Here is a 25,791-nt window from a genome sequence, read left to right on the forward strand (position 1 = left end):
AAAGATTCATCTGAGTTGTAACGTGTAACAGAACTTTATTTTTTTATGGCTGAATAATATTCCATTGTATAGGTATACCACATTTTGTTTATCCATTCCTCAGTGAATGGACATTTGGATTGTTTTTTGGCTGTTATGAATAATGCTGCTATGAACATTCATGTGTTAAGTTTTTGTATAGACGTATGTTTTCAGTTCTTTGAGTATATACCTAGGAGTGTATGGTAGGCTGAAAAGTGACTACCTCAAAGAAAAAAAAAAAATCAGATCCTAATAAATGGAAACTGTAAGTGTGAATTTATTTGGAAAAAGTATCTTGTAGATATGAATAAATTAATGATCTGTGATAAGGAGATTATCCTGGATTATCTGGGTGGGACATAAATGCCATCACAGTTAACAGGGAGATGGAGGGGGATTTGACACAGACACAGGGGAAAAGACACACACACACAGAGGAGAAAGTAATGTGAAGACAGAGGCAGAGATTGGAGTGCTGTGGCCACAAGCCAAGGAATGGCGGCAACTACCATAAACTGGAAGAGGCAAGGAACAGATTCTCAGATGATGTTCAGAGCTTCCAGAGAGAGTGTATCCCTGCTGACATCTTGATTTCAACCTAGTGATGCTAGTTTCAGACTTCTGGCCTCCAGAACTGTGAGAGAATAAATTTCTGTTGTTGCGAGTCATCCAGTTTGTGGTAATTTGTTACAGCAGCTACAGGAAGCCAATACAGAATGGAATTGCTGGGTCATATGGTATCTCTATGTTTAACATTTTGAGGAAGTCCCAAGCTTTTTTCCTGAGTGGCTACACCATTTTACATTCCTGCCAGCACTGTATAAGGATTCTAATTTATCCAGATCCTTGTGAACACTTGTTGTCTGTCTCTTTGGTGATAGCTATCCTAGTGGGTGTGAAGTGGCATCTCATTATGGTTTGGGCTTACATTTGCCTAATGACTGATGATGTTCAGAATCTTTTTATGTGCTGGTTGGTCATGAGTATATCTTCTGTGCCCAAAATGCCTATTCAAGCCTTTGCCCATTTTTTAAATTAGGTTACATGTCTTATTTTTATTTATTTATTTATTTATTTATTGAGGAAGGTTAACCCTGAGCTAACTGCTGCCAACCCTCCTCTTTTTGCTCAGGAAGACTGGCCCTGAGCTAACATCCATGCCCATCTTCCTCTACTTTATATGTGGGATGCCTACCACAGCATGGTGTGCCAAGCGGTACATGTCTTTTTATTGTTGAATTGTAAGAGTTGTAAACTTTTATGGTTTTAATTCTTACATTAGGTCTGTGATCCATTTTACTTATTTTTGTATGTGGTGTGAGGTACAGGCAGTCACTTTTGGGAAATTCTCAGCAATTACCTCTGCAAATGGTGCTTCTGCTTATTCTGTCCCCTCCATCTACTGATGTCTACTGGATGTTTTGACGATGTCTCAAATGTCTTATGATCTTTTCTGTTTCTTCCATTTATTTTTTCAATTTGTGCTTCAGTTTGGATATTTTCTATCAATCTGTCTTCCAATTCACTGGTCCTGTCTTCTGCTGTTTTACTTATCCAATCAATTTTAATTTGGGGAATTGTATTTTTCAGTTACGGAATGTCTATTTGATTCCTTTTTTGTTTGTTTTAGTATTGCAATTCTTTGAAATTCTCCTTTCTGTCCGTTTTGTATGTCTTCCTCTATTTTATTTAAGTTCTTTATAATAGTTATCTTAAAGTTGTCTGTTAGCTCTAATATTTGGATATTCTGCTTTTCACAGATTTACTCATTTATTGTCTCTTCATTTTAGAACCTGTGGATTTAAAAATAAAATCTAGATTTTGTTTTTAGCATGGTAGTAACAGCAATGAGGCTTGTTGCAGGAAGGGGAAGAGTAGGGCGGGCACTGGCCCTTTGTTTCCTGGGTCAACTGGAAGGAAGTATTTTCTTTTCTGGGACTGCCTATATAGTGTACTGATTACTTAGGATAGGTGGTAAGAGCAATAGCATTAAGGAAAGAAGAGATCAGTATGACGTAAGTGGTTAGTGAAATGTTGGGTATGTAAGTGCCATGCTTGCTAATTTGTAAATGCATATGAGGGTAGACACTGAGCTAAATATATTTGGAGAGTAATAAGCATTTTGATATTGTGGCTTAGTGAGTGTAATTAAGGTCTGTACTATTTAGCATAAAGCATTTCTCAGTATTTATGATCTCATAAACCCTGTAAATTGTTTCTCTCTTTTTTGGCATTGATACATGATTAGCTAAGGATATTTTAAGTACATGAGTTGATGAATAGTTTTTAGTTTAGTCCCTTAATAAAAATGTACTTTCCTATGATTCATTATTTTTGCAATATAGTAAAAATATTCTGAGTTTAGTAAATATTTGAGAGAATTTTTTTCTCTTAGGATGATAAAATATTAACAAGTAAAAGTAAATGTTTGTGTTTACTATGTTGGTCTGAATAGGTGCTCAAAGTTGATTATGATCATGATGATAATCCTATAATCATTTGTATTGTGTTTTGTTTTCTTAATTCGTCTGTGCAGTGTACTTTTCTTCTGACTTTTTGGATTGTTCATTTTCTTTTTTTAAGAACACGGCTTGATGAACTGAGAATGTTTCTGGAGAATGAGACCTGGGAACTTTGTCCTGTTAAATCAAATTTCAGCATCTTGCAACTTCATGTAAGTGTTTCTTAACAGCAAATAAATCTGTCTTTAATTTAGGCATCTTTAAAAAGAAAACCAGATACATGAAAGCATTTACAAAATAATTGAGAAATAGTGCCTTTTCTTCCTTCCCAAAAAGTGATTGATAGCTAGCCTCTTTTACAAGAGTGATCCTTTTATGGATGTCAAAATCTGTCTTTTTATTTTTACGTATTCGATTTATCCACTTCAGGAAATCTCTTTTGCCTAGAAACTGAGTCACAATTAAAATAATTTTTTTTCCTTTGATTTCTGAAGAGGGTCTATTACTTTATTTAAATTTTGCAGAAAATTAGTTATATTTTGATGGTCTTTAATGAAAATACTTATATTTGTAGAATATTTATCATTTCTTAAAGGGAATAATAGGTTCTCAATTTATGCTACAACTCAAAAATTTTCCTGTAGTGAGAAATGCCCCAGAAATAGAAGAGGCACTTATAAAAAATACTCTTAACTAATTTTTATTAGTTAATTGATTTCTTGAATCCTTTAGCATACATAATCTGTGAAAATATCGTTAATTGATTTGCTTTTTCCTATGTTTGAAACACATTGTAGATAAATATTCCTTGTGTGATAGATTGTGTCCTCCAAGTACCAAATATCGCAATGCCATGTATAAACTTAGATCCATGTTTAGAAGGTTTAGTGTGTTTGTTTTTGCCTTTGGAAGGAATGGCTTTCTAGAAGCAGTTTTCTTATTCTGAATAAATGTGAAGAATATGTGATTAAAAGGTTTTTTATAGGGGTGGACTTTATGCTCTTTATAGGGGTGGACTTTATGCTCATATTGTATAGTAACTTACTTCTTATCCAGTTCTATCATATTGCTTTTCTAATGTGGAAATATTAAATACACTGAAACATGTTGATTAGTAAATGCTTTAAAGACAGCAACATTAACATTAACATTATTTTAGAATTCTTAAGATGATTCCTTAACATTATTTAAAGTTCTAACATTGATTTTAGAATCCCTAATTAAATAATTTTATTGAATTTGTATTTAACCATCAAAGTGTATGTGTGTGTGCACATATACTTGGTGAAATTATAAAGCAGCTTTATTTTTGCAAGGTACACGGAAACATTTCTATCCAAATGAGCATTATCTCCTTTATTCATTTATTTATATTTTTGGAGAGGAAGATTGGCCCTGAGCTAATATCTGTTGCCAGTCTTCCTCTTTTTTTTGTATGTGAAGATGCTGCCACAGCATGGCTTGATGAGCAGTGTGTAGGTCCACACCCGGGATCCATACCCATGAACCCTGGGCTGCCAAAGTGGAGCACCCAAACTCAACCACCATGCCACTGGGCTGGCCCCTGTATCATCTCCTTTAAAGTAGTTACCTTGAAGTTTCAGTTATGCAAGATGAGTGAGTTCTAGAGATCTACTGGATGAGATTTTGCCCTAACAATACCGTATTGTGAACTTAAAAAGTTTTTAAAAGGATAGATCTCATGTTAAATGTTCTAACTACAATTTAAAAAAATAGGTAGTTATCTTGAAAACTATTCACAACTGAGATAGTCTTCAGTTGACATGTGTTCCTGTAGATTTGGTTTAAAAAATATATGTTTTGTTAGTTTGTAGTCACCCCTTGTTTAGAAGTATAAAAATAATGGCATGATTTTTAAGCACTATGGTGGATCTGATTTAATGTCTAACTCCAATTTTAAAAGAAAATAAACACATCATTTGAAACTTAAACCAATGTAATTTTTAAGAAGATTGTCATTGAATATGAAAACTTTTAAATTTGGGATTAATATTAAAAACATTAAAAGATACAAGAAAAATGTGTACTACTTTTTTGTGAAAAATCATCAAATCAAGAGTTTTGTAATTCAGAGGAACTTTGGAGATTATCCCATCTCTTCTTCTTCTTCTTCTTTTTTTTTTGAGGAAGATTAGCCCTGAGCTAACATCTGCTAATCCTTCTCTTTTTTTTGCTGAGGAAGACTGGCCCTCAGCTAACATCTGTGCCCATCTTCCTCTGCTTTATATATGGGACATCTGCCACAGCATGGCTTGCCATGTGGTGCCATGTCTGCACCCGGGATCTGAACCGGCAAACCCCGGGCCGCTGAAGCGCAATGTGCGAACTTAACCGCTGTGCCACTGGGCCAGCCCCCCCATCTCTTCTTCTGATTAGCTGTGTGATCTTGAACTTGGCACTGAATCCCTCTGGACTGCTTCAGTTTCCTCATCTGTGAAGTGCTTCATTTGGACTGGATGCTACAACTCTTTAGCTTTAGCGTTTGTGATTCTCTCCTTCTAGATTGGCCCTCTTGCTTTACAGATAAGGAAATTGAGGCACAGAGAAGCCAGGTGACATTCCCAACTTTTTATAGCAAGTTAATGGAATATAATGGATTAATGGCAAGCTAGGACTAGAAGATGTATCATCTAACCTTAGCATGTGTGTTTGTGTTGTCTGATTCTTGGTAGATGGAGGAAAATGAATGAAAGTTTTTAGACATCAATATAACAAAGATATATCCTTCATGCTTTGTTTTTGACTTCTGCTGCTATGTTAAAATTTTAAGAAGTATCATTCAAATTTAAGTTATTTTCAGAAATTTTCTGTGCAGTTCCATAAAGTAAGCCAAAAGTAGCTTGGTGCAGATAGCACTGTTTTAAGTGGTATCAGCAGCTGAGTTGTCTTTAGGGAAGCCTTTGAACATGTATTTCCAAGTTTATGCTTTCAGCCAACTTTCAGAGTAAATAACCTGAAGAATCAGGATTAATTTATTTTTCACAGACTCTACATTTACATTAATAGAATATGTTTATGTACTTGAATTTTATTGTTGTTGCTAAAAGATATCTGGCTCCTTTTTTTTAATGTCTAGGAATTTAAATTCATGGAGCAGTCTCGTTCCCCATCAGTTTCACCTAGTAAGCAGCCAGCCTCAACTTCCTCAAAAACAGTGACTTTGTTTGAGCAGTACTGTAGTGGTGGGAATCCATTTGAAATTCAGGCCAACCACAAAGATGAAGAAACAGAAGATGTCCTGGCTTCTAATGGGGTATGTGGTGTTTTAAAAACATACTATGGAACATAAGTGAGATTTTCTTATTGAAAAGTGTTCTACCCAATGACCAAGGTAATTAGCCAGATTTATTTATCCATTCACCACCGACCTTCCTACCTATATACTTATGTACCTGCAATACCACTTGTACAGGTAATGGCTTTACAGTTTGTTTTGTTGACATTGTCATTTTGAATGATAAATTTTGCCTTTATGAATACTTTATGTTCTTATTAGATTACTTTATGTTCTTACCAAATTACTAATTGAGTAGGTGTATAGTTTCTTCACTCATATTCATGTGATTTGTTGGATAGACAGATGGATGAGGGGATAGATCGTCTGCCCTTTTTTCTCAACTCCACTCTTGGGCAACAAAGTCAGTTATTTTGTTCCATGTCCCTTTATCTGAAAGAGAGGGTGACGTCTGGGTTAGTTACCCAGCAGGGATGTTGTTGAGATTTAGAGTTAAATGTTTTTGACAACACTTTGAGCAGCTCAAAAAACAATGTAAACTAGAGTTTGTGTAGTTAATGGAAAGGATTTGAAGACAGATAAATGAATATCACCTTTATTATTTATTAACTGTGGCCCTTGCCAAATTATTTTAACTTTGTGACCCTCAGTTTCCTCATATTTACAGTGAGGGTATGCTTACTTCACAGTTACCTACAGGATGTTTTCACAATATTTAATTTGGATGAGTCCTTCTGGTCGTCATGATTTCCAGAGGGACGCAGAATCATTTTTATTTTAGATTTGGTGAAGCTGAAGTTGAAAACTGTTCAGATTTGACAAAAATCTGTTGAATTTGTCTATGTATTTTAGTTTTAGCATTTTCTTTTTTTGTCTAGTAAAGATGAAGTTTAAAAAATATTGCCATGAAAATATACCATTATCATGTTTTATCATGAAGAGAAATTATTTTATAGTAAACCGTATTTAAAATTATAATTTGGTGATTCTCTGTGACATTTTGCCTCTCTAAAGTGGACTAAACTGAAGGGAATTAAAAGTTATTCCAATATTTTGAAATAATATATCCCTCTATACTGGTGATTTGTTAATTTAAATCTCACATAGCATTCGATTCTTGTTATTTGTGTCAGTTGTATTCTATAAAGTCGCCATGAACACTGAATTAGCAAGTAACAAAACCATTGTTCCTAGGTGAAATATGGGATTAGGTTTCTGTGAGCCTCTGGTCTCAACATTTTCATCAATTGATCAATATATAACCTTGTTTTATGTGTTTTTGCTTAAAGACACCTAAATTAGTATAGTGTTGATTCATTAACATTGAACATAGAGCCAACGACACTGTAACTCATGCCTGAATGAAGCTTATCTAACACATGCATTTTTCCATAAGGCACATTACAATTGTCTTGCATTTTGGAACACTAGACAGCACTTTAGTACTACGCTTAGGAGCTATTCTAAACAGTGAAATCAGCAAAAAACACAAAAATTTTAAAAATGTGGCACTAAATAGACTGTGAAAGGGACAGTTGTTTACAGCAGGAGAGCCCAAACAAGAAGGGAGAGTGTCACCTTGTTTGCCCTCAGCTGGGAGACTGTGTGTTGGGTGGCTCAAAAGTTTTGCCACTCCACACATATCCATGAATGACTATGAAAGTGTCATCAAGTATTGATACTAGGGCTGCAAATAAATTTTAGTGAGTAGGGAAATTTGCAAATACAGAATCCTAGAAAATGAGGATATTCTGTACTGTGGAATCATAAAGCTCTGTTGTTATAACCATGAGACCCTAGTTTCTATGGACCATCTTTCTGAATGTCATCAGTATCACATTGTGTACAAGTTGGGGAGAATGCCTCTAATGCTCATTTGCAGTTACTAACGTGTGATCTCGTCTTTCCAGGTACAGCGTAAGTCCATGAGAGTTAGGGTCCACATCTTAATATGGCCTGTTGTAATGCTTTAGACTCTCAAAGAATAGTTGTTGAATTAGGGAACTAACTTCTTTCCATGTTGTCATCATACTGGTCTCTTCAACTGGCATATGGGGATAAAACTTACTCATAAAATTGTTTTGAAGATTTAGTGAGATAATTCATGAAAGCACTTAGAACTTGGTTAAAATTCAATAAATGTTAGCCATTATTTAATTATGTTAATTTAAAAGATTAATAATGATGGTGATGATACTGCTGCTGCCGCTGCTTCCTTTGCTGTGCACAGACTCCACTGTCCTTTCCCATGCTGACACTGGGCCATGGTACCATAAAGTTGATGAAAATGTCTTCCTCTCAAGAGTAAATCCACCACTTTTGTCCACTTAGCATAGTTCCTATGTGCTAAGTCTAATTTTCTAAGCTGCCCTAGGAATTAAATCTCATTGTAATGAATTAGATAGAACATTAGTATGTGTGTTGTATGTATTTATCAAGCTGAATTCACACTTTCACAGTGCCACAATAGTATACTCAACCTCTTTGTAATGAATTAGTAAATTGGAAGTAAGTGTGATGAGACCACTTGGAGGAAGAGATTTTTTTTTTTTTTTTTTTAAAGATTTTATTTTTTCCTTTTTCTCCCCAAAGCCCCCCGGTACATAGTTGTGTATTCTTCGTTGTGGGTTCTTCTAGTTGTGGCATGTGGGACGCTGCCTCAGCGTGGTCTGATGAGCAGTGCCATGTCCGCGCCCAGGATTCGAACCGACGAAACACTGGGCTGCCTGCAGCGGAGCGCGCGAACTTAACCACTCAGCCACGGGGCCAGCCCCAAGATTTTTTTTTTTAAATCAAATGTACACTCTTCTCCTCTCATAAGACCTAGCAGGATGTTTGTTTGTTTTTGTTTATTTTCTTTATATGGAGATTTTAATTTTTTTTGGACATTTATAAGCTTTTGTAGGTATAAGGTTGTGTTTTATCCCCTTTTTTTCTTTTGAGTTGGTTAAGGTAGGATGGGTGAAGAAGAAAATGGAAAGATAATATGATTCTTGATGGTAAAATTGAAGCTCAGATATTAAAAACTTTCTTGTATAAACTACTTCTTAGAAAATCAGATAGTTTTTTTATTTTTTCTTTTTTCAGATTTTGTTTTTCCTTCTTCTCCTCAAAGCCCTCCAGTACATAGTTGTGTATTCTAGTTGTAGGTTCTTCTGGTTGTGCTATGTGGGGTGCCTCCTCAGCATGGCCTGATGAGTGGTGCCATGTCCGCGCCCAGGATCCAAACCGGCAAAACTCTGGGCTGCTGAAGCAGAGCGCGTGAACTTAACCACTTGGCTACAGGGCCAGCCCCTAAAATCGGATACTTTAATCGTATTGAAAGACTGCGTGAAATGTTGGCTGTTTGTACCCATTGTTGAATATACTGTGTTCTCTTCAGTATGAATCTGATGAACAAGAAAAAAGTGCCTATCAGGAGTATGACAGTGACAGTGATGTTCCTGAGGAACTGAAACGAGATTATGTGGATGAGCAGACAGGCGATGCTCCTGTGAAAAGGTAATCATTCTTAGACTGTATGATATTTCACATTTTATGTTGAACGCTTAACATAAAGGATTTCCTTTAAAGGTTAAGAAAAAGCAAATATCAAGATTAAATTTTTCTGTTGGTTATAACAGCATGTGGTGAAAGTTAATAGATTTTAAAAAATGATTCCCGAAAGGGTAAAAATGTAGTGTTTTTTGTTTTTTGTTTTTTTAACATTGGCCACAATCAAAGAGCTCTTAATTTAGAGATTTTTGGTTTTTGGAAAAAAACAGACTCTCGGTTTATAAAATCAGTGCTGCCTTTGGAGGCAGTTATGCTTCAGATAGATCAGAAAACCTCAAGGAGGAAAGTAGTCATTTGTTTTATATGTGGAGTTCCTGCCTCAAGCTGGTAAATACGGAAAGTCTCCGCATATCTTCCCAATGTCATTTGTGTGCACTACCTGAGCCTTCTATTAAGGTTCCTTTTTTTGTGCTTGAGTTTTGTTCTGTGATAAGCTGTCCTCTGCAAAAATTATGAAATATAAGAATTTTTTTGTCATCTTCTCCCAGTTAAATGGGCCTGATTCTGATGTGTGAGTGAGTGAATCTCATGACTGACTATCAGACATTTAATGCCCACAAATATACTTTATTTTTAATGATAGATTTAAGTATACTCTTCCCTACCCTTTACCCCCAAAGTGGATATTTTAATTGGGAAGATATGTTTCCATTGGTTTTCACATATGTATAATGTTTAAATATATCTGTGATTCACTGTGAAGTGAGTAAAACTGTTTTGTTGGACTTCTTCATTAGATGTTTTGGGTATATCTTGGCTAAAAGGAAAGCTCTGATTAAATTGAAATGAACGGGTAAGATAGTGTCTGCCAGATAAACTTGCATTTTTGGTAAGATTATGCAGCCTCCTAAACTGTCTTAAATTGCCCCTAAGAAGTATGAATAATGTGCACTACTGCCTGCAGCCAATCACTTAACAGTTACTATCAATTCGAACTTCTAAGTGTCTTTTGAATTTATCAAAATTTCTTGTATTTCACTGCTCCCATCCTAGTTCATGCAAAAATCATCTCTGCCAGATTATTGAATCAGCCCTCTTACCTTGGCTTTCCGTCTCCAGTCTTGCTCCCTTCAATCCATTCTCGGATACAAATTTAGATCTTCTCTTATGTACAGGTTTGATCATGTCATTTCCCTGGTTAAAATTTTTAATGGCTCACCTCTGCATTCAAAATAAGGTTCATACTCATTAGGTTTGATTGCTTTCAGTGATCTGGCCTTTACTTACCTTCTTTCTTGTCACTTTTCCCTCTGTCCACTCATTCTCTGTGGTAGCGCTGGAACTCCTGTCGCTTCTGTGAGAACACTCTGTTCTCTCTTACCTCTGACCTTATCACATATTGTCCCCCTTTTGTCTCCACTTACCATATAACTTTTCCTTTGAATCTAGCACCCACGCCTCAACCCCAGACTCTACCATCATACCTTATACTTAATTCAGAGTCTAAGGAGGGTATTTTTTCATATTTTTAAGTCTTAAATCAGGATTGTTGCTACATTTGATGTATAATTTCCCTAGAACATCTGTTTTTGTAAGTGACACATCTTTTAATGATTGATAATTAATGTCTTAGAACCAAAGAAATACTTTAGAGTACTTTATTTCTTTGCTTACTAATTTCTCTTCCCCATGAACTATAAGCTTTGTAAGGACGGGAGGATAATCTCTATATCCCCACCTGACACATAGTAAGATTTTCAATAACTAATTAGTGAATGAAGAATAAATTCTAAGCTGAATAACTTGAAAATCCTAATTGCAACTTTGTTTTGTTTTTCCATATTAAGCGTTTCTCGAGAAACTCTAAAAAGCAGGAAGAAATCAGATTACAGTCTAAATAAAGTGAATGCACCCATCTTAACAAATACAACATTGAATGTAATAAGACTTGTTGGTAAGTAGCTACACCTTTAAAAAAAAGCCTTATTATAGCAGTTAAATTAGTCTGCTTTTGTTACCAAATGATTTGTACTTGGGGTTTTCATTGTATACTCCAGTGCCCACCACAGTAAAGGATTTAAGGTTGTCATTTGTCAGTGCTTTCTTATCTTGATTGTTCCAGATAGTATAATACTAATATTAATGTAAGTTTTTCTTTTTCAGTGAACTACTTAGTAAGTATTTATATTTTCTACTTTTCCTAAATATTCCAATTAACAGTAATGTAGTGAAAAATTCTCTGAGTTAGAGGTACATGTAGGATGATGATAGTAGCAGTTTTACATTTACACAATATTTTGTACTTAATTGTTTCATTGATCTTCACAATTTTCCTGTCAGATAGGTGAGTGAATAGTGATTCTCTGGCAGTTTCAGACACAAGAGGTCTACAGGCTAAATGTTCACACTGTAGGAAGTGGTGTTGTTATTACAGATAAGACCTTTATTGATGATTTTTTAGAAGGCAAACAACATGAAGAAATGCCATTTGAAATATTTAGGTTTGAAGGTGATGTGAACTTTTTAAAGCCAGTATTTCAACATTTATGTGCTATCTCAGCCTTTGTATCTCACAAATAGTTCTGTACATTTGACAAATAAGTCATAGAGATGTCTTCTCACATTAAATCATCTATACCTGTCAGGAATTTTAGTGGTTTTTCTATAAAAATTTCTATATTCTGTTTATAGAGATGATAATTTCCTATTGCCTAATTTGGTTACTCTTAGCTCCAATAAAATGGTCTATGTTTGTGAAGATAATTTCTAAATTTTGTTAATAACAAAGATAAAGTGGACAAAATGTATTTTAGAAGTTCCACTTTCTTTAGGGAAAATAGTGGAAAAGTAATATTGAATTGAGAGGAAAAGAAAAGGTATATATTTTCATGACAGAAAAATGACAGATTTTAAAAAGCTATTCTGTGGCTCATTATTGCCAGGGAAATTAGCTTTTCTTCTTTATCCAAGAGAGCTAGCTGAACATAGCAACATCTAAACTCTAGAGTTTATAGAATCAGAATTGGAAGCATTCTGAGAGATCATCTGATATGAATTCCCATCAAATAAAGATTTATTTCTATAATACCCCTAATATGTGGTGACAATCCAGCCTTTGTTTCATGTCTTATGTCACTGGAAGCATATTGTTTTTGCAAGACTACTCATTCTATTATTAGACTGATTTTTTAATTAGTAGAAGTCTCTTCCTCATGGTAAACCAGAATCTATTTCTCTCCGTATCTATTGGTCTTAGTTCTGCCCTTAAAAGAAAAAATAGTAAGTGTATACTTTTTTCTCCTAGTCTTCCATTTGGTCACCTTTCAGATATGCCGTGGTAGTTGTACTGTGCTTCCTTTCCTTATTCTGCTCCCCCAGTCCATTCTTCAAGGCCAGTGTGCTTACTTCCCTTGTGTGGTCCTCACTGATAGATATTCCAAAATCCTTGTCATCCTCCTCAGCCTCTGGACTCACCATAGTTTTCAGTGTCTGAACACTCTGCTTGAGATGTAGTTTAATGAAGGTCAGCTTTTGCCTGGTTATGTTGAAGTAGCAAACTGCCTTAACACATCAGTGGCTTTCAGCCACAAAGGTTTATCATGATGTGTATTGGCTCTGGATCATCTTGGTTGTGTTTCATGTGTGTCTTCATTCTGAGATGCAGGCTGAAAGAATAGCAGCAACCTGGCACATGGGGAGAAGAGCAAGAGCCAAATCATGTTATGACTCCTAAAGCTTCTGCTGTGATGTGGCACTCTGACTTCCTCTGATATGTCACTGGCCATAGCAAGTCAGGCTTGACCATGGGAGAGTATACCTCTGCCCCAGGAAGACACTGCAAGTCCAGTGCAGTGGACAAGGTTGTGTAATCCTCTTGCAGGGAATGTGGGTGAATAATTGGGTAAAATAATACAATCAACCACATTTAAGTGGTTGTTTCTATTTTTTACCTTACCTACTTCTAAAAGGACAAGAGGTCGTCATGTTGTTTTTCACTCTAAAAGACATATTCAGTAGAATCAAATAAAATATAAGGCTAAGACAAAATTGAAGAGGGGGGATATTTTCTTTCAGTTAAATGCAAATAAAGAATGCAAGTCTTTGCTTCGTGGTAGGTATAAGGAAATGAAGAAACAATGCATTCTACTATTCTCATTGTCTAAGAAAGGGATATAATGATAGAAATGTGCTGCTGGTGCTGAATTCAGAAGACAGTAACAACAAAATCTTGTGTAAAGATTACTGATTGACATAGTAGAGATTGTTTTCTAACAGGGCATTTATAGAAACTGAGAAAAACTACATTCTTATGGGCCTTTGGTATATCAGCCCTATAACGCAGAGCAGTCCTGAATAAGACCTTACTCAGTGAAGAGAACGTGACCATTGTAATTTCAACCTTCTTCACCACCAGATCTTTACTAGAGTTGCAACTGGGAACAATGCCTAGTATGATAACTTAACTTTAATCCTTCTCATTTGTACTGGGATTAGGTGCTGCCATTATTCCCCTGGTAGATTTTTATGCCTACCACTTTCTGTGTCCCTAGGATGTCTTTATCTTTAGTTTGTATATATTCATAAAATAGAATTTTAAGGGAACCACTCACTAAGTGGTCTTCCACTCTTAAAATGCACTCTTCCATCCCCTGTTGTTATTGCATAGACATGCTTGAAGATTATAAACTGGCAAAGGTAATATCTCTTCTAAAAAGGTAGAAGTACAGTTGTGTAAATAAGATAGATTAATTTTGGGGCCCTAGGAAGATGAAGGAACTAATTATTCAGTAGTTGGGAGACACATTTAGAACATTAAAGCCATGTTCAAAATGTCCTTTTCAAGTAGTATTTATTTGGCAGATAAATAGGGGAGATTAAAGAAAAAATGTTAACAGGGATTCCCAGCCCCAGGTGGTACCTAAATCTGTTAGAAAGGTTCAGGGAGCCTGTCATGAGTGTAGAGCACTAATCAGAATGCTTGCTTGTGTAAAGAGAAAATCCTGTCAGCCTGACAGTTTCTTGCAGACAGAGTCAGAGAAAGTTTAGGCACTGTGTCTCATCACTGAAGTACTCTTGGTATTCATAGTTCTCTCTCCTGGAGCCAGCTTTCATTTGAGTGAGTATGATGGGTCTGAGGGACAGAAGATAGGTTGCCAAAATCCATGCTTGTGAAAACTGCAGACCTTACAACAAAATTATTGCTTCAGCAGTTGAAGAAATACACACTAGCACATGCATCAGGATTTAACATGAAACTAGAAACCAGAATATGTACATCTAAGGGATATTTAGGCATCATGTGTCTGAGATGCAGTGCATATTGCAGAGGAAACACAGAAACAGGAGGGAAGAGATCCACTCCTTCAGTGGTACATTCTTTTAGGTGGGGCATTAATATTATTTTATCGTGGAATGGCTTTTTCATTGAGGTAACATTGGTTTATAACATTATATATATTTCAGTTTCTGTGTAGACTACATCATGTTCACTACCCAAAGACTAATTACAGTCCATCACCAAACATATGTGTGCAGATACCCCTTTTGCTTTCCTCCTTCCCCATTTCCCCTCCAATAACTACCAATCTAATCTCTGTATCTGTGTTCGTTTGTTGTTGTTCTTTTATCTTCTATTTATGAGTGAGATTATATGGTATTGGATGCTCCCCTTCTGACTTATTTCACTTAGCATAATACCCTCAAGGTCCGTCGTGTTGCAAATGGCAAGATTTCATCTTTTTTTTATGGTTGAGTGGTATTCCATTGTGTATATCTACCACATCTTCTTTATCCATTTGTCCCTTGATGGGCACTTAGGTTGGTTCCAGGTCCTAGCTATTGTGAATAAGGCCTCCAGGTACTTTTTGATTTCTCCTTTGTTTCTTTGCTGACCCAATCGTTGTTCAGTAGTGTTTTGTTTGATCTCCACATATTTGTGACTTTTCCTATTTTCTTCCCGTAGTTGATTTCTAGCTTCGTACCTTTGTGGTCAGAAAAAATGCTTTGTATTATTTCAGTCGTCTTAAATTTATTGAGACTTGTTTTGTGGCCTAATATGTGATCTTTCCTGGAGAATGTTCCATGTGCATTCAAAAAGAATGTGTATTCTGTGGTTTTGGGATGTAATGTTCTGTATATATCTACTAAGTCCAACTGGTCTAATATGTCACTTAAGGCCAATGTTTCCTTATAAATCTTCTGTTTGGATGATCTTCCATTGGTGTAAGTGGACTGTTAAAGTCCCCTACTATTATTGTGTTACTGTCTATTTCTCTTTTTATGGTTATTAATAATTGCTTCGTATATTTAGGTGCTCCTATGTTGGGTGCATAGATATTTAAAAGTTTTATATCCTCTTGTTGGATTGTTCCCTTTATCATTATGTAGTACCCTTCTTTGTCTGTTGTTATAGTTTTTGTTTTAAAGTCTATTTTGTCTGATACATGTATTGTTACTGCAGCTTTCTTTTCATTGCCATTTGCTTGGAGTAGCTTTTTCCATCCCTTCACTTTCAGTTTGTGAGTGTCTTTAGGTGAATTGTGTCTCTTGTATGCAGCATATAAATATGGGTCTTGTTTTTTGATCCATTCATCCATGCTATGTCTTTTGATTGGAGCATTTAATTCATTGACATTTAAAGTAGCTATTGATAAGAATGTATTTATTGCCATTTTGTTACTATTTTTGTGTGTGTGTGTGTGTGAGGAAGATTGGCTCTGCCCTAATATCTGTTGCCAATCTTCCTCCTTTTGCTTGAAGAAGATTGTTGCTTGCTAACATCTCTGCCAGTCTTCCTCTATTTTATGTGTGATACCACTACAGGATAGCTTGACAGTGGTGCTAGGTCCACGCCCAGGGCTCCCAAAGCAGAATGTGCAAACTTAACCACTGTGCCACTGGGCTGGCCCCGCATTTTGTTACTTTTTTTTGAGTGTTTTATTAGTTCTTCTCTGTTCCTTTCTTCTTCTCTGGCTCTCTTCTCTTGTAGTTTGATGGCTTTCTTTACATTATGTTTGGGTTCCTTTCTCTTAATTTTTTGTGTATTTGTTGTAGGTTTCTGGTTTGTGATTACCATGAGGTTCATATGTGATAATCTATGTATATAGCAATTTATATTAAGTTGATGGTGTCTTAAGTTTGACCTCTTGCTAAAAGCTCTACTCTTTTACTCTCCTCCTTCCATATTTTATGTTTTTGCTATCATATCTAACTTCTTTTTTCCATTACCCTCTTATTATAGAAATAGATAATTTTAGTACTTTTGTCTTTTGACCTTCATATTATATTCATAGGTGATTGATCTGCTGCCTTTACTGTATTTTTGCCTTTACCAGTGATTTTATTTTTTTTGGCAATATTCTTATTCCTATTTGTGGTCTTTTCTTTTCTACTTAAATAAGTCCCTTTAGCATTTATTGTAAGCCTGATTTCTTGGTGATAAACTCCTTTAGTTTTTGCTTGCTGCAAAACTCTTTCTCTCTCCTTCCATTCTGAATGATAAACTTGCCAGGTAGCGTATTCTTGGCTGTAGGTTTTTTCCTTTCAGTGCTTTAAATGTATCATGCCACTCCCTGCTAGCCTGTAAAGTTTCTGCTGAGAAGTCAGCTGATAGTGTTATGGGGTTTAGTTTGTATGTAACTTGCGGCTTTTAGTATTCTCTCTTCATCTTTAATTCTTGACATTTTAATTATAATGTGTCTTGGTGTGGACCACTTTGGGTTTATCTTGTTTTGTCCTCTCTGTGCTTCTTGTACCTGGTTGTCTGTTTCCTTCCATAGGTTAGAAAGTTTTCAGCTATTATTTCTTCGAATAGATTTTCTGCCCTTTTGTCTCTCCCTTCTCCTTCTGGGGCACCTATAATACAAATATTAGTGTGCCTGATGTTCTCCAGAAGTCTTAGACTGTCCTTGTTCTTTTTTTTTTAAGTTTAGCTTTTTGTAAATTAAAAAAAAATTTTTTATTATTATTATTTTTGTTTTTTGAGGAAGATTAGCCCTGAGCTAACTACTGCTAATCTTCCTCTTTTTGCTGAGGAAGACTGGCCCTGAGCTAACATCCATGACCGTCTTCCTTTACTTTATACGTGGGATGCCTTCCACAGCATGGCTTTTGCCAAGCGGTGCCATGTCAGCACCCAGGATCCGAACCGGTGAAACCCAGGCTGCTGAGAAGCAGAATGTGCAAATTTAACCACTGCGCCACTGGGCTGGCCCCGTCCTTCTTCTTCTTTTTTTTTTTTTTTAAAGATTTTATTTTTTCCTTTTTCTCCCCAAAGCCCCCTGGTACATAGTTGTATATTCTTCGTTGTGGGTTCTTCTAGTTGTGGCATGTGGGACGCCGCCTCAGCGTGGTCTGATGAGCAGTGCCATGTCCGCGCCCAGGATTCGAACCAACGAAACACTGGGCCGCCTGCAGCAGAGCGCGCGAACTTAACCACTCGGCCATGGGGCCAGCCCCGTCGTCCTTCTTCTTTTTAACTCTTTTTTCTTGTATCTGTTCAGCTTGGGTGATTTCTTTTAGTCTTTCATCCAGCTCACTGATCCATTCTTCTGTATCATCTACTCTGCTACTGATTCCTTCTAGTGAATTTTTCATTTCTATTATTGTATTCTTCATTTCTGATTGGTTTCTTTTTATATTTTTCAATTCTTTGTTCAAGTTCTCACTCAATTCATCCATTCTTCTCCCAAGATTAGTGAGCATCCATAGGACTGTTAGTTTATACTCTTTGTTAGGCAGGTTGTTTATTTCCCTTTTATTTAGTTGTTTTTCTGAGGATTTGTCCTGTTCCCTTACTTGGAGCATATTCTTTTGTCTCATTTTGCCTCTTTTTCTATGCTTATATCTATGTATTAGGTAGATCAACTACGTCTTCAGATCTTAGAGGGTGTCCTTATGTAAGAGAGGCCTTATGAGGCCCAGCAGTGTACTTCCCTCTTGTCATCAGTTCCAAATGTTCCTGGTGTGTCCTCTCTTTGCGCTACATGTGTCCTTTTGTGGCCAGGTTGCTCTTGCTGGAGGTGCATGGGGAGGCTAGGCTGTCCCCCTGGCCAGCTGTTTGTAATGCTCAGCTGCATATAGCTGCTGTGGTCCCTTCAGTCACTTTATCAGGCATGGGAGCCCTAGCACAGTTGGCTGCAAGGTCTCATAGCACATTCCTGTTGCAGTTTTTCTGTTAAGTGAGTAGACCCCCAGTGCAGCTAGTTGCTAGGCTCAGGGGCTTAGAATTGCTATAGGCCTTTGGCTTGCAAGGCTATTGTCACTTCTCTAGTAGTGCAGCTGGGAGGGGACAGCCCCAGGTGTCCAGGTGTAGCAGCACACAATTGTTTCAGGCGTTGGAAGGTGGAGCTGATTCCCTATGTGGCTATTTTAGAAGCACAGGTCTGCTGCAGTTGACAAGCCCCACTGCCTGCAGGCCCACAGACCCCATCAATGCAGCCTTGCCCCATGTGCATGCCTTGACCCACTAGAAGTGGATCCACTCGCCCTGCTTCAGAGGCCCCACACACTCTGCCAATGCAGGCCCACCCCTCATGCACACCCTGTACTGCAGAGGCAGACCCACTCACTCCACTGCAGAGGTCCCACACATTCCACCTATGCAAGCCTGCAAGTTCCTCAAGTTCTTGCTGTTGGGTGGGACCATTCCCTAGGGCGGGCTTAAATTGGTGCTCTAGTGGGTGGGGCAGACCCTTGTGCTACCAGGCCAGGAGCAGAACTCCAGTGGTGTCTGCCAGCATCTGCATCAGCATGCCTGTACTAGGTCACAATAATGGCTGTTGCCAGTGTCTCAGTCCATAGGGTGGTGGTCCCAACCTGGGGAAGTCTTGCCTTTCACCGAGGTGCACCCAGAGTCTTTTTTCACCAAAGGACTGTGCACCTTTCTTTCTGGTGATTTTAGGTTGCTTTCTGAAATGGGGGAATTTGTGTATGAGCCCCTTAGGAGCAGGCTTTTGCTTTCCCTTATATTCATGAACTTTTCTGGGGTTAATCCCTGTTGTTATTAATAGCCAGCAAGGCCAGGTATTATGACGCTTATCTCAGTTGTGCTGAGTGCAAAAGCTGCTTATTCTGGCAAAGCTCTCCTGCTCAGATCCCCCACTCCTTCAGGGAATGCTTTGTACCTTAACACTGTTTCCTGTTGCCATGCACCATGGCTAGAATGTGGCTTTTTCATTTCTAGAAAGGAATTTCTGCCTCTTCCACTTCAGTCATCACTGTCCCTTGTTTTGGGGGTTCTTTTTATCCAATTTTCAGTTCTCTCTCAGGGGTAATTATTCCAAGAATAGTTGTAAATTTATTGTGTCCTTGGGAGGAGGTGAGTTCAGAGTCTTCTTATGTTGCCATGGAGTGTTTTAAATTGAAAAAGTAGTGCATGAAAGTGGTTAAAAATTAAAATACCCCAAGGTATAAACAGAGCCCCCGACCTCCAAGTCTCCTTCCTCAGAGAAAACTACTTAGTTTCTCCTTTTGTCTTTTAGAAATATTAATGTGCTTTTACAAATATATTTAGTATGTGAATCTCCTCTCTTCTGCTTTTTATTGTTTTTGTTTGTTTCAAAAATTGGATCACGTTATCTATGGTGTTGTTCTTCTGGCTTATTTGACTTCAACTATCTTAAGGTTACACTTAAAATATCAAGATATTGCATATCCTAGTGTGTTTAGATCTCATTCTTTTTAGTGATCCTATTATATATAGGTACCACAATTTGTTTTATAAGTCCTCTATTTTTTAACATTTAGGTTGTTTAAGCCATTTGATGCTTCAAACAATGCCACAGCAAATATCTTTGAAGAAATATCTTTGTCCATATACAAATACAACTGTAGGGCAAATTCCTACAAATGTTTCCTCATCCTGGATCAAAGAGTGTGTAAATTTTCAGTTTTGATGGACATTCTCAGTTTACCAAAGAAGTTGCTAAAGAACTTACTACAGAGGTTCTGTTAATTCACCCAACAGTTTATGGAAGTATCTCTTTTCCCTCTCTCCTGATCAGCAACACTGTGTCATCCAGCTTCAGATGCTTGCCAGTCTGCTGGGTTAAAAATGGCATCTCATTCAAAATGTATTTAATTATGAGTGAGTTTAAGCATATTTTAATATAAAGATATTAAAACATCTTTCTGTTTGTGAACTGTTTATTCATATTCATTGCCCATTTTTTTCTAATAAGGAAATTATATGTTTTAATTTCTACATTAAGGAAATTATTGTTTTTGTGCCAGATGTATTGTATTCATTCATTTTCAATCCACCAGATTTGTTTTTTTTTTGCTGCTACTTTATTCCAGGCACTGTGCTACCTCTTGGAAAGGTAGTCATGCAGAGGGCATAGTCTGTGTAGTTAAGGAGCCTAATGTGGGAAATAACATACAAAAGAAAAAAATTTATATTGTAGTGTTGTAAACATCAAAAAGCAGAAAAGAGGCAGAAAGAAAAATGATTATTTTTGGGGTAGCAAATAAAAGAGCTGACTCAATAGAAGACTGACACCTTAGCTGATTTTGAAAGATGAATTGATTCTCGTAGATGAAGAAGATGGTAAAGGCACTCTGACCAGAGTGCAAAGAACAACGTGTGCAAGACATGGTATATTCAGAGAACACAGCTGTTTAATTTGCTACATATAAAAAGCATGCTGGGAAGTTGAAGCAGGAGAGATGTGGCAATAAAGGTGTGCAAGAACTGGATTTCAAAGGGCCTTATATGCAGTCATACATTGCTTAACAACAGAGATATGTTCTGAGAAATGTGGCATACAACTATTTTGTTGTTCAAACACCATAGAGTATACTAAGACAAATCTAGATGGTAAAGCCTACTACACACCTAGGTTATATGGTACTAATCTTATGGGACTTCTGTCCTATGTGTGGTCCATCATTAACCCAAATGGGTTCTGCATCGTGTGACTGTCGTGTCCGTTGGAGCTTGGATGTGAACTTATTAAGGGTTTTAAACAGGAGAGAAACAAGCAGATCTGTTTTTTGAAAAAGATTACTCTGGCTACAGTGTGAATTATGGATTGACTGAGAGTAAAGGGGAAGCTGGGATAGGTCAAAGGCTATATAAGAGGCTATTGAAGTCTCCCAGGCAAGAGATGATGAGGACTTGGGTCTGTTTAAAGCAATGCTCATTGTAATAGAGAGGCGAAGACAGATAGGAGAGATTTTGGAAATACAATAGACAGGATTGGTGAACTAGTTTTGAAAGATCATTCTTAAGTTTTAGATTTGTGTGATTGACCAGTTATAATGCCACAACAGAAATAGAAAAGAAGAGAGGAAGACCAGATTTGATGATAGGTTTGGTTTGGGACATGTGGAGGTACCTGTGAGACATTTAAATAGAAATAGTCTATAGATATTTGGATAGTTGGATTTGGAGATCAGGGGAATAAACATGGTCAGGATACATACTTGGAGTCATTGGTATAAAATGTAGTTAAACCCTGGTAGTAGATGAGCTTATCTTGGCAGAGGCTCTTAACCTTTTGGGTTCATAGAGAATCCAAAAGTATCCACATCCATGGGATACACTAAGGGGGCATGGAGGTACGTTGGAGGGAGGACAGGAAGAGAAGCCAGGGAAGGAGGTGATGAATGAATGGTAGGGAGGCAGGAAAATAAATTAGGAGGTAAAGAGGATATCTTGTAAACCAAGGGATAAAAGCCTGTCAAGAAGGAAGGCCATGCTTTATTGGTCTTTTACGGTGATCTAAGCCAATGATTCTTAAATTTTAGCTTGCGTCAGAATCAGCTGGAGGGCTTGTTCAAACACAAATTGTTGAACTCTACCCTCACAGTATCTAATTCAGTGGATCTGGGATGTAACCTGAGAATGTGCATCTTTAACAAGTTTCTAGGGGATGTTTATGCTGCTGATCCAGGGACCAAACATTGAGAACCATTGGTTCCTTTCTATATTGTCCTAATTGAAATGTACTCTGTATGTGTTTAAAACAGATAAACTAAGAAACCCGTAGATACAGAGAGCAGATTGGTGGTTACCAGAGGGGAAATGGGAGGGGAGAGGGCGAAAGGGGTAAAGGGACACATATGTATTGTGACGGATGCAAATTACACTTTGGTGGTGAACATGACGCGGTCTATACAGAAGCTGAAATATGATGTACACCTGAAATTTACATAATGTTATAAACCAATGTGACCTCAATAAAATTAAAATAAACAAAAACAAACTACCTTTGAATTGCCTGTTTTAATAGCAGGAAAGTTTTTGAATATTGGAGAAAGATTTTCCTCCTCTCTTGTCGTAATCCACAACGGAAGAAATCCTTCCCCCAGACACACTTCCAGTACCTTCTCTTTGCCCTTGTATTCCCTCCTCTGCGGGTTGTGGCTCACTGATTGAATTGCCCTGGGCCACCTTTCATTTGGTCATCCCACTCCTCTCTCTGTGTCTCTGGGTGAGGCAGGCCCACTGTTCTTCCTCTTGGTTGTAGTCCTTGTCCCTGCTGCTACTCGGTTGGTTTCTTTGCCAGTCTCTCTGTGTCCCTTCCCCATGAGTATGAAGGACTCATGGTCTAGATTTAGGTTGAGAGAGTTTCAACAGCGCTTCCCTTGTGTAGCTTTTTCTCAACTCCAAATTAGGTTAGGTTCCCTTCACATAACACACTATGCTTCTCCCTTAGAGCATTCATCATAACTATAATTATCTTAAAGTAATAGCAATAACTAAAATTTCTTGCTTGCTTATTATATGCCGTGTAAACAATTCACATGCATTTCTCATGAATTCTTCACAGTACCCTTTTTGCACACCAAATAACTGAAGCCCAGATATTATTGCCTATGTCACATAGCTGGTAAGTGGTGGAACTCGGGTTATCTGATCCTAGAACCAGTAAGCTCTTAACTTTCATGCTTCACAGCTGGTGGAGGAAATCAGGGACATCAATTCTTTTTTTTAATTGAAGTATAATTGACATACAATATCCTGTTAGTTTCAAGTGTATATTATAGTGATTTGATATTTATATTACATTACAAAATGATCACCATGATAAGTCTAGTTACCGTCTGTCACCATACAAAGTTAATATGTTATTATTGACTCTATTCCTTATGCTGTACATTAGCATCCCCTTGACTATTTAATTTTATAACTGGAAGTTTGTACATCCTAATCCCCATCACCTATTTCACCCATCCTCAACCCCTCCCTGCTCTGGTAACTACCAGTTTGTTTCCTGTATCTGTGAGTCTGTTTCTGTTTTGTTTGTTCGTTTGTTTTGTTTTTTTAGAATTCACATATAAAGGAAATCATATGGTATTTGTCTTTCTCTATCTGATTTATTTCACTCATCATAATACCATCTAGTTCCCTCCATGTTGTTGCAAATGTCAAGATTTTGTTCTTTTTTATGGTTGAGTAATGTTCCATTGTGTGTGTATATGTAGACACACACAGATATATACACTCACACACACCACATCTTCTTTATCTATTCATCTATTGATGGATGCTTAGATTGCTTCCATATCTTGACTATTGTAAATAACACTGCAGTGAACAAAGTGGTACATCTGTCTCTTTGAATTAGTGTTTTTTTTCTTAGATAAATAGCCAGCAGTGGAAATTACTGGATCATACGGTAGTTGTATTTTTAATTTTGTGAGAAACCTCCCTACTGTTTTCTATAGTGGCTGCACCAATTTACATTCCCAGCAAAAGTGTTTGAGGGTCCCCTTTTCTCCACATCTTTGCCAATATTTATTTGTTGTCCTTTTGATCCTATAGTCATTCTGACATGTGTGAGGTGATATCTCATTGTGGTTTTGATTTGCATTTCCCTGATGATTAGTGATGTTGAGCATCTTTTCATGTGTCTGTTGCCCATCTGTATATTTTCTTTGAAAGAATGTCTTTTGAATTCTTCTGTCCATTTTTTAATTGGGTTTTTTGGGGTTTTTTTTGATATTAAGTTGTCTAAGTTCTTCATATTTTAGATATTAACCCCTTATCAGATGTATGATTTGCAAATATCTTCTCCCATTCAATAGGTTGCCTTTTTATTTTGTTGATGGTTTCCTTAGCTATGCAAAGCTTTTTATTTTTAGTTTGATATAATCTCATTTGTTTATTTTTGCTTTTGTTAACTTTGTCTGAGGATACTGGCCCCAAAAAATATTGCTAGGACTGATGTCAAAAAACAGACTGCCTATGTTTTCTTCTAAGATTCTTATAATTTCAGGTCTTATATTCAGATCTTTAATTCATTTTGAATTTATTTTTGTGTGTGGTGTTAGATAGTGGTCCAGTTTCATTCTTTTGCATGTAGCTGTCCAGTTTTCCCAACACCATTTATTTATTTATTTATTTATTTTTTGGTGAGGAAGATTCTCCCTGAGCTAACGTCTGTGCCAGTCTTCCTCCACTTCGTATGTGGGATGCCTCCACAGCATGGCTTGATGAGTGGTGTGTAGGTCCACACCCGGGATCCGAACCCATGAACCCTGGGCTGCCAAAGTGGAGCATGCAAACTTAACCACTACACCACCAGGCCAACCCCTCAACACCATTTATTGAAGAGACTATTCTTTTCCCCTTGTATATTCCTGCCTCCTTTGTCATAGATTAATTGACCATGTCTGTATGGGTTTATTTCTGGGCTCTGTATTTTATTCCATTGAGCTGTATGTCTGTTTTTGTGCCAGTGCCATACTGTTTTGATTATTATAGCTTTGTATTATAGTTTGAAATCAGGGAGCATGATACCTCTAGCCTTGTTCTTCTGTCTCAAGATTGCTTTGGCTATTTGGGGTCTTTTGTGGTTCCATACAATTGTAAATTCTTTATTCTAGTTCTGTGAAAAATACCATTGGTATTTTGATGGGGATTGCATTGAATCAATCTGTAGATTGCTTTGGGTAGTATGGATATTTTAATGGTATTAATTCTTCCAATCCATAATCACAGTATATCTTTCTATTTATTTCTGTTGTCTTCAGTTTTTTCCATCAATGTCTTATAGTTTTCAGAGTACAGGTCTTTCACCTCCTTGGTTAAATTTATTCCTAGATACTGTATTCTTTCTGATGTAATTATACATGGAATTGTTTTCTTAATTTTTCTTTTTGATAGCTCATTATTAGTGTATGGCAATGCAACTGACTTCTGTGTGTTAATTTTGTATCCTCCAACTTTACTGAATTCATTTATTAGTTCTAATAGGTTTTTGGTGGAATCCTTAGGATTTTCTATATATAGTATCAGTTATCTGTAAATAGTGATAGTTTTACTTCTTTCTTTCTAATTTGGGTGCCTTTTATTTCTTTTTCTTGCCTAAGTGCTCTGGAGGAACATTAATTCTTATTTCTGTTCAAAGTTCTGTTCAGAGGTTATATAGTATAAGCTGGACACAGGAATAGGAACTTCTCACAGTTGATAATTTGGGAAGAGACACTTTTGTGGTCATCTGGGCTGTGTATTAGATAACCTTCCTTGGTGTTCACAAAGTGTGCCCACTCCCCTCGCTTGGCCCTTTGTAGGGAACTCTAGAAGGGAGGAAGGGGTGGGCAGAGTGC

The 25,791-nt window shown here is 36.9% G+C and overlaps 1 protein-coding gene across 2 annotated transcripts in view; it reads left to right on the forward strand.

Annotated features, from left to right (window-relative positions):
* VPS50 (VPS50 subunit of EARP/GARPII complex) overlaps nucleotides 1–25,791 on the forward strand; it is a 143,433-nt gene that overhangs the window by 82,901 nt on the left and 34,741 nt on the right. For both annotated transcript variants that reach the window (XM_044767227.2, XM_070508484.1), the window contains 4 exons: nucleotides 2,605–2,695; nucleotides 5,581–5,757; nucleotides 9,122–9,240; nucleotides 11,082–11,188. In XM_044767227.2, the coding sequence (XP_044623162.1) occupies nucleotides 2,605–2,695; nucleotides 5,581–5,757; nucleotides 9,122–9,240; nucleotides 11,082–11,188 (494 nt within the window). The remainder of the gene's footprint in view (nucleotides 1–2,604; nucleotides 2,696–5,580; nucleotides 5,758–9,121; nucleotides 9,241–11,081; nucleotides 11,189–25,791) is intronic.

Source organism: Equus asinus, chromosome 1, assembly GCF_041296235.1.
Source record: "Equus asinus isolate D_3611 breed Donkey chromosome 1, EquAss-T2T_v2, whole genome shotgun sequence".
Classification (NCBI taxonomy): domain Eukaryota; kingdom Metazoa; phylum Chordata; class Mammalia; order Perissodactyla; family Equidae; genus Equus; species Equus asinus.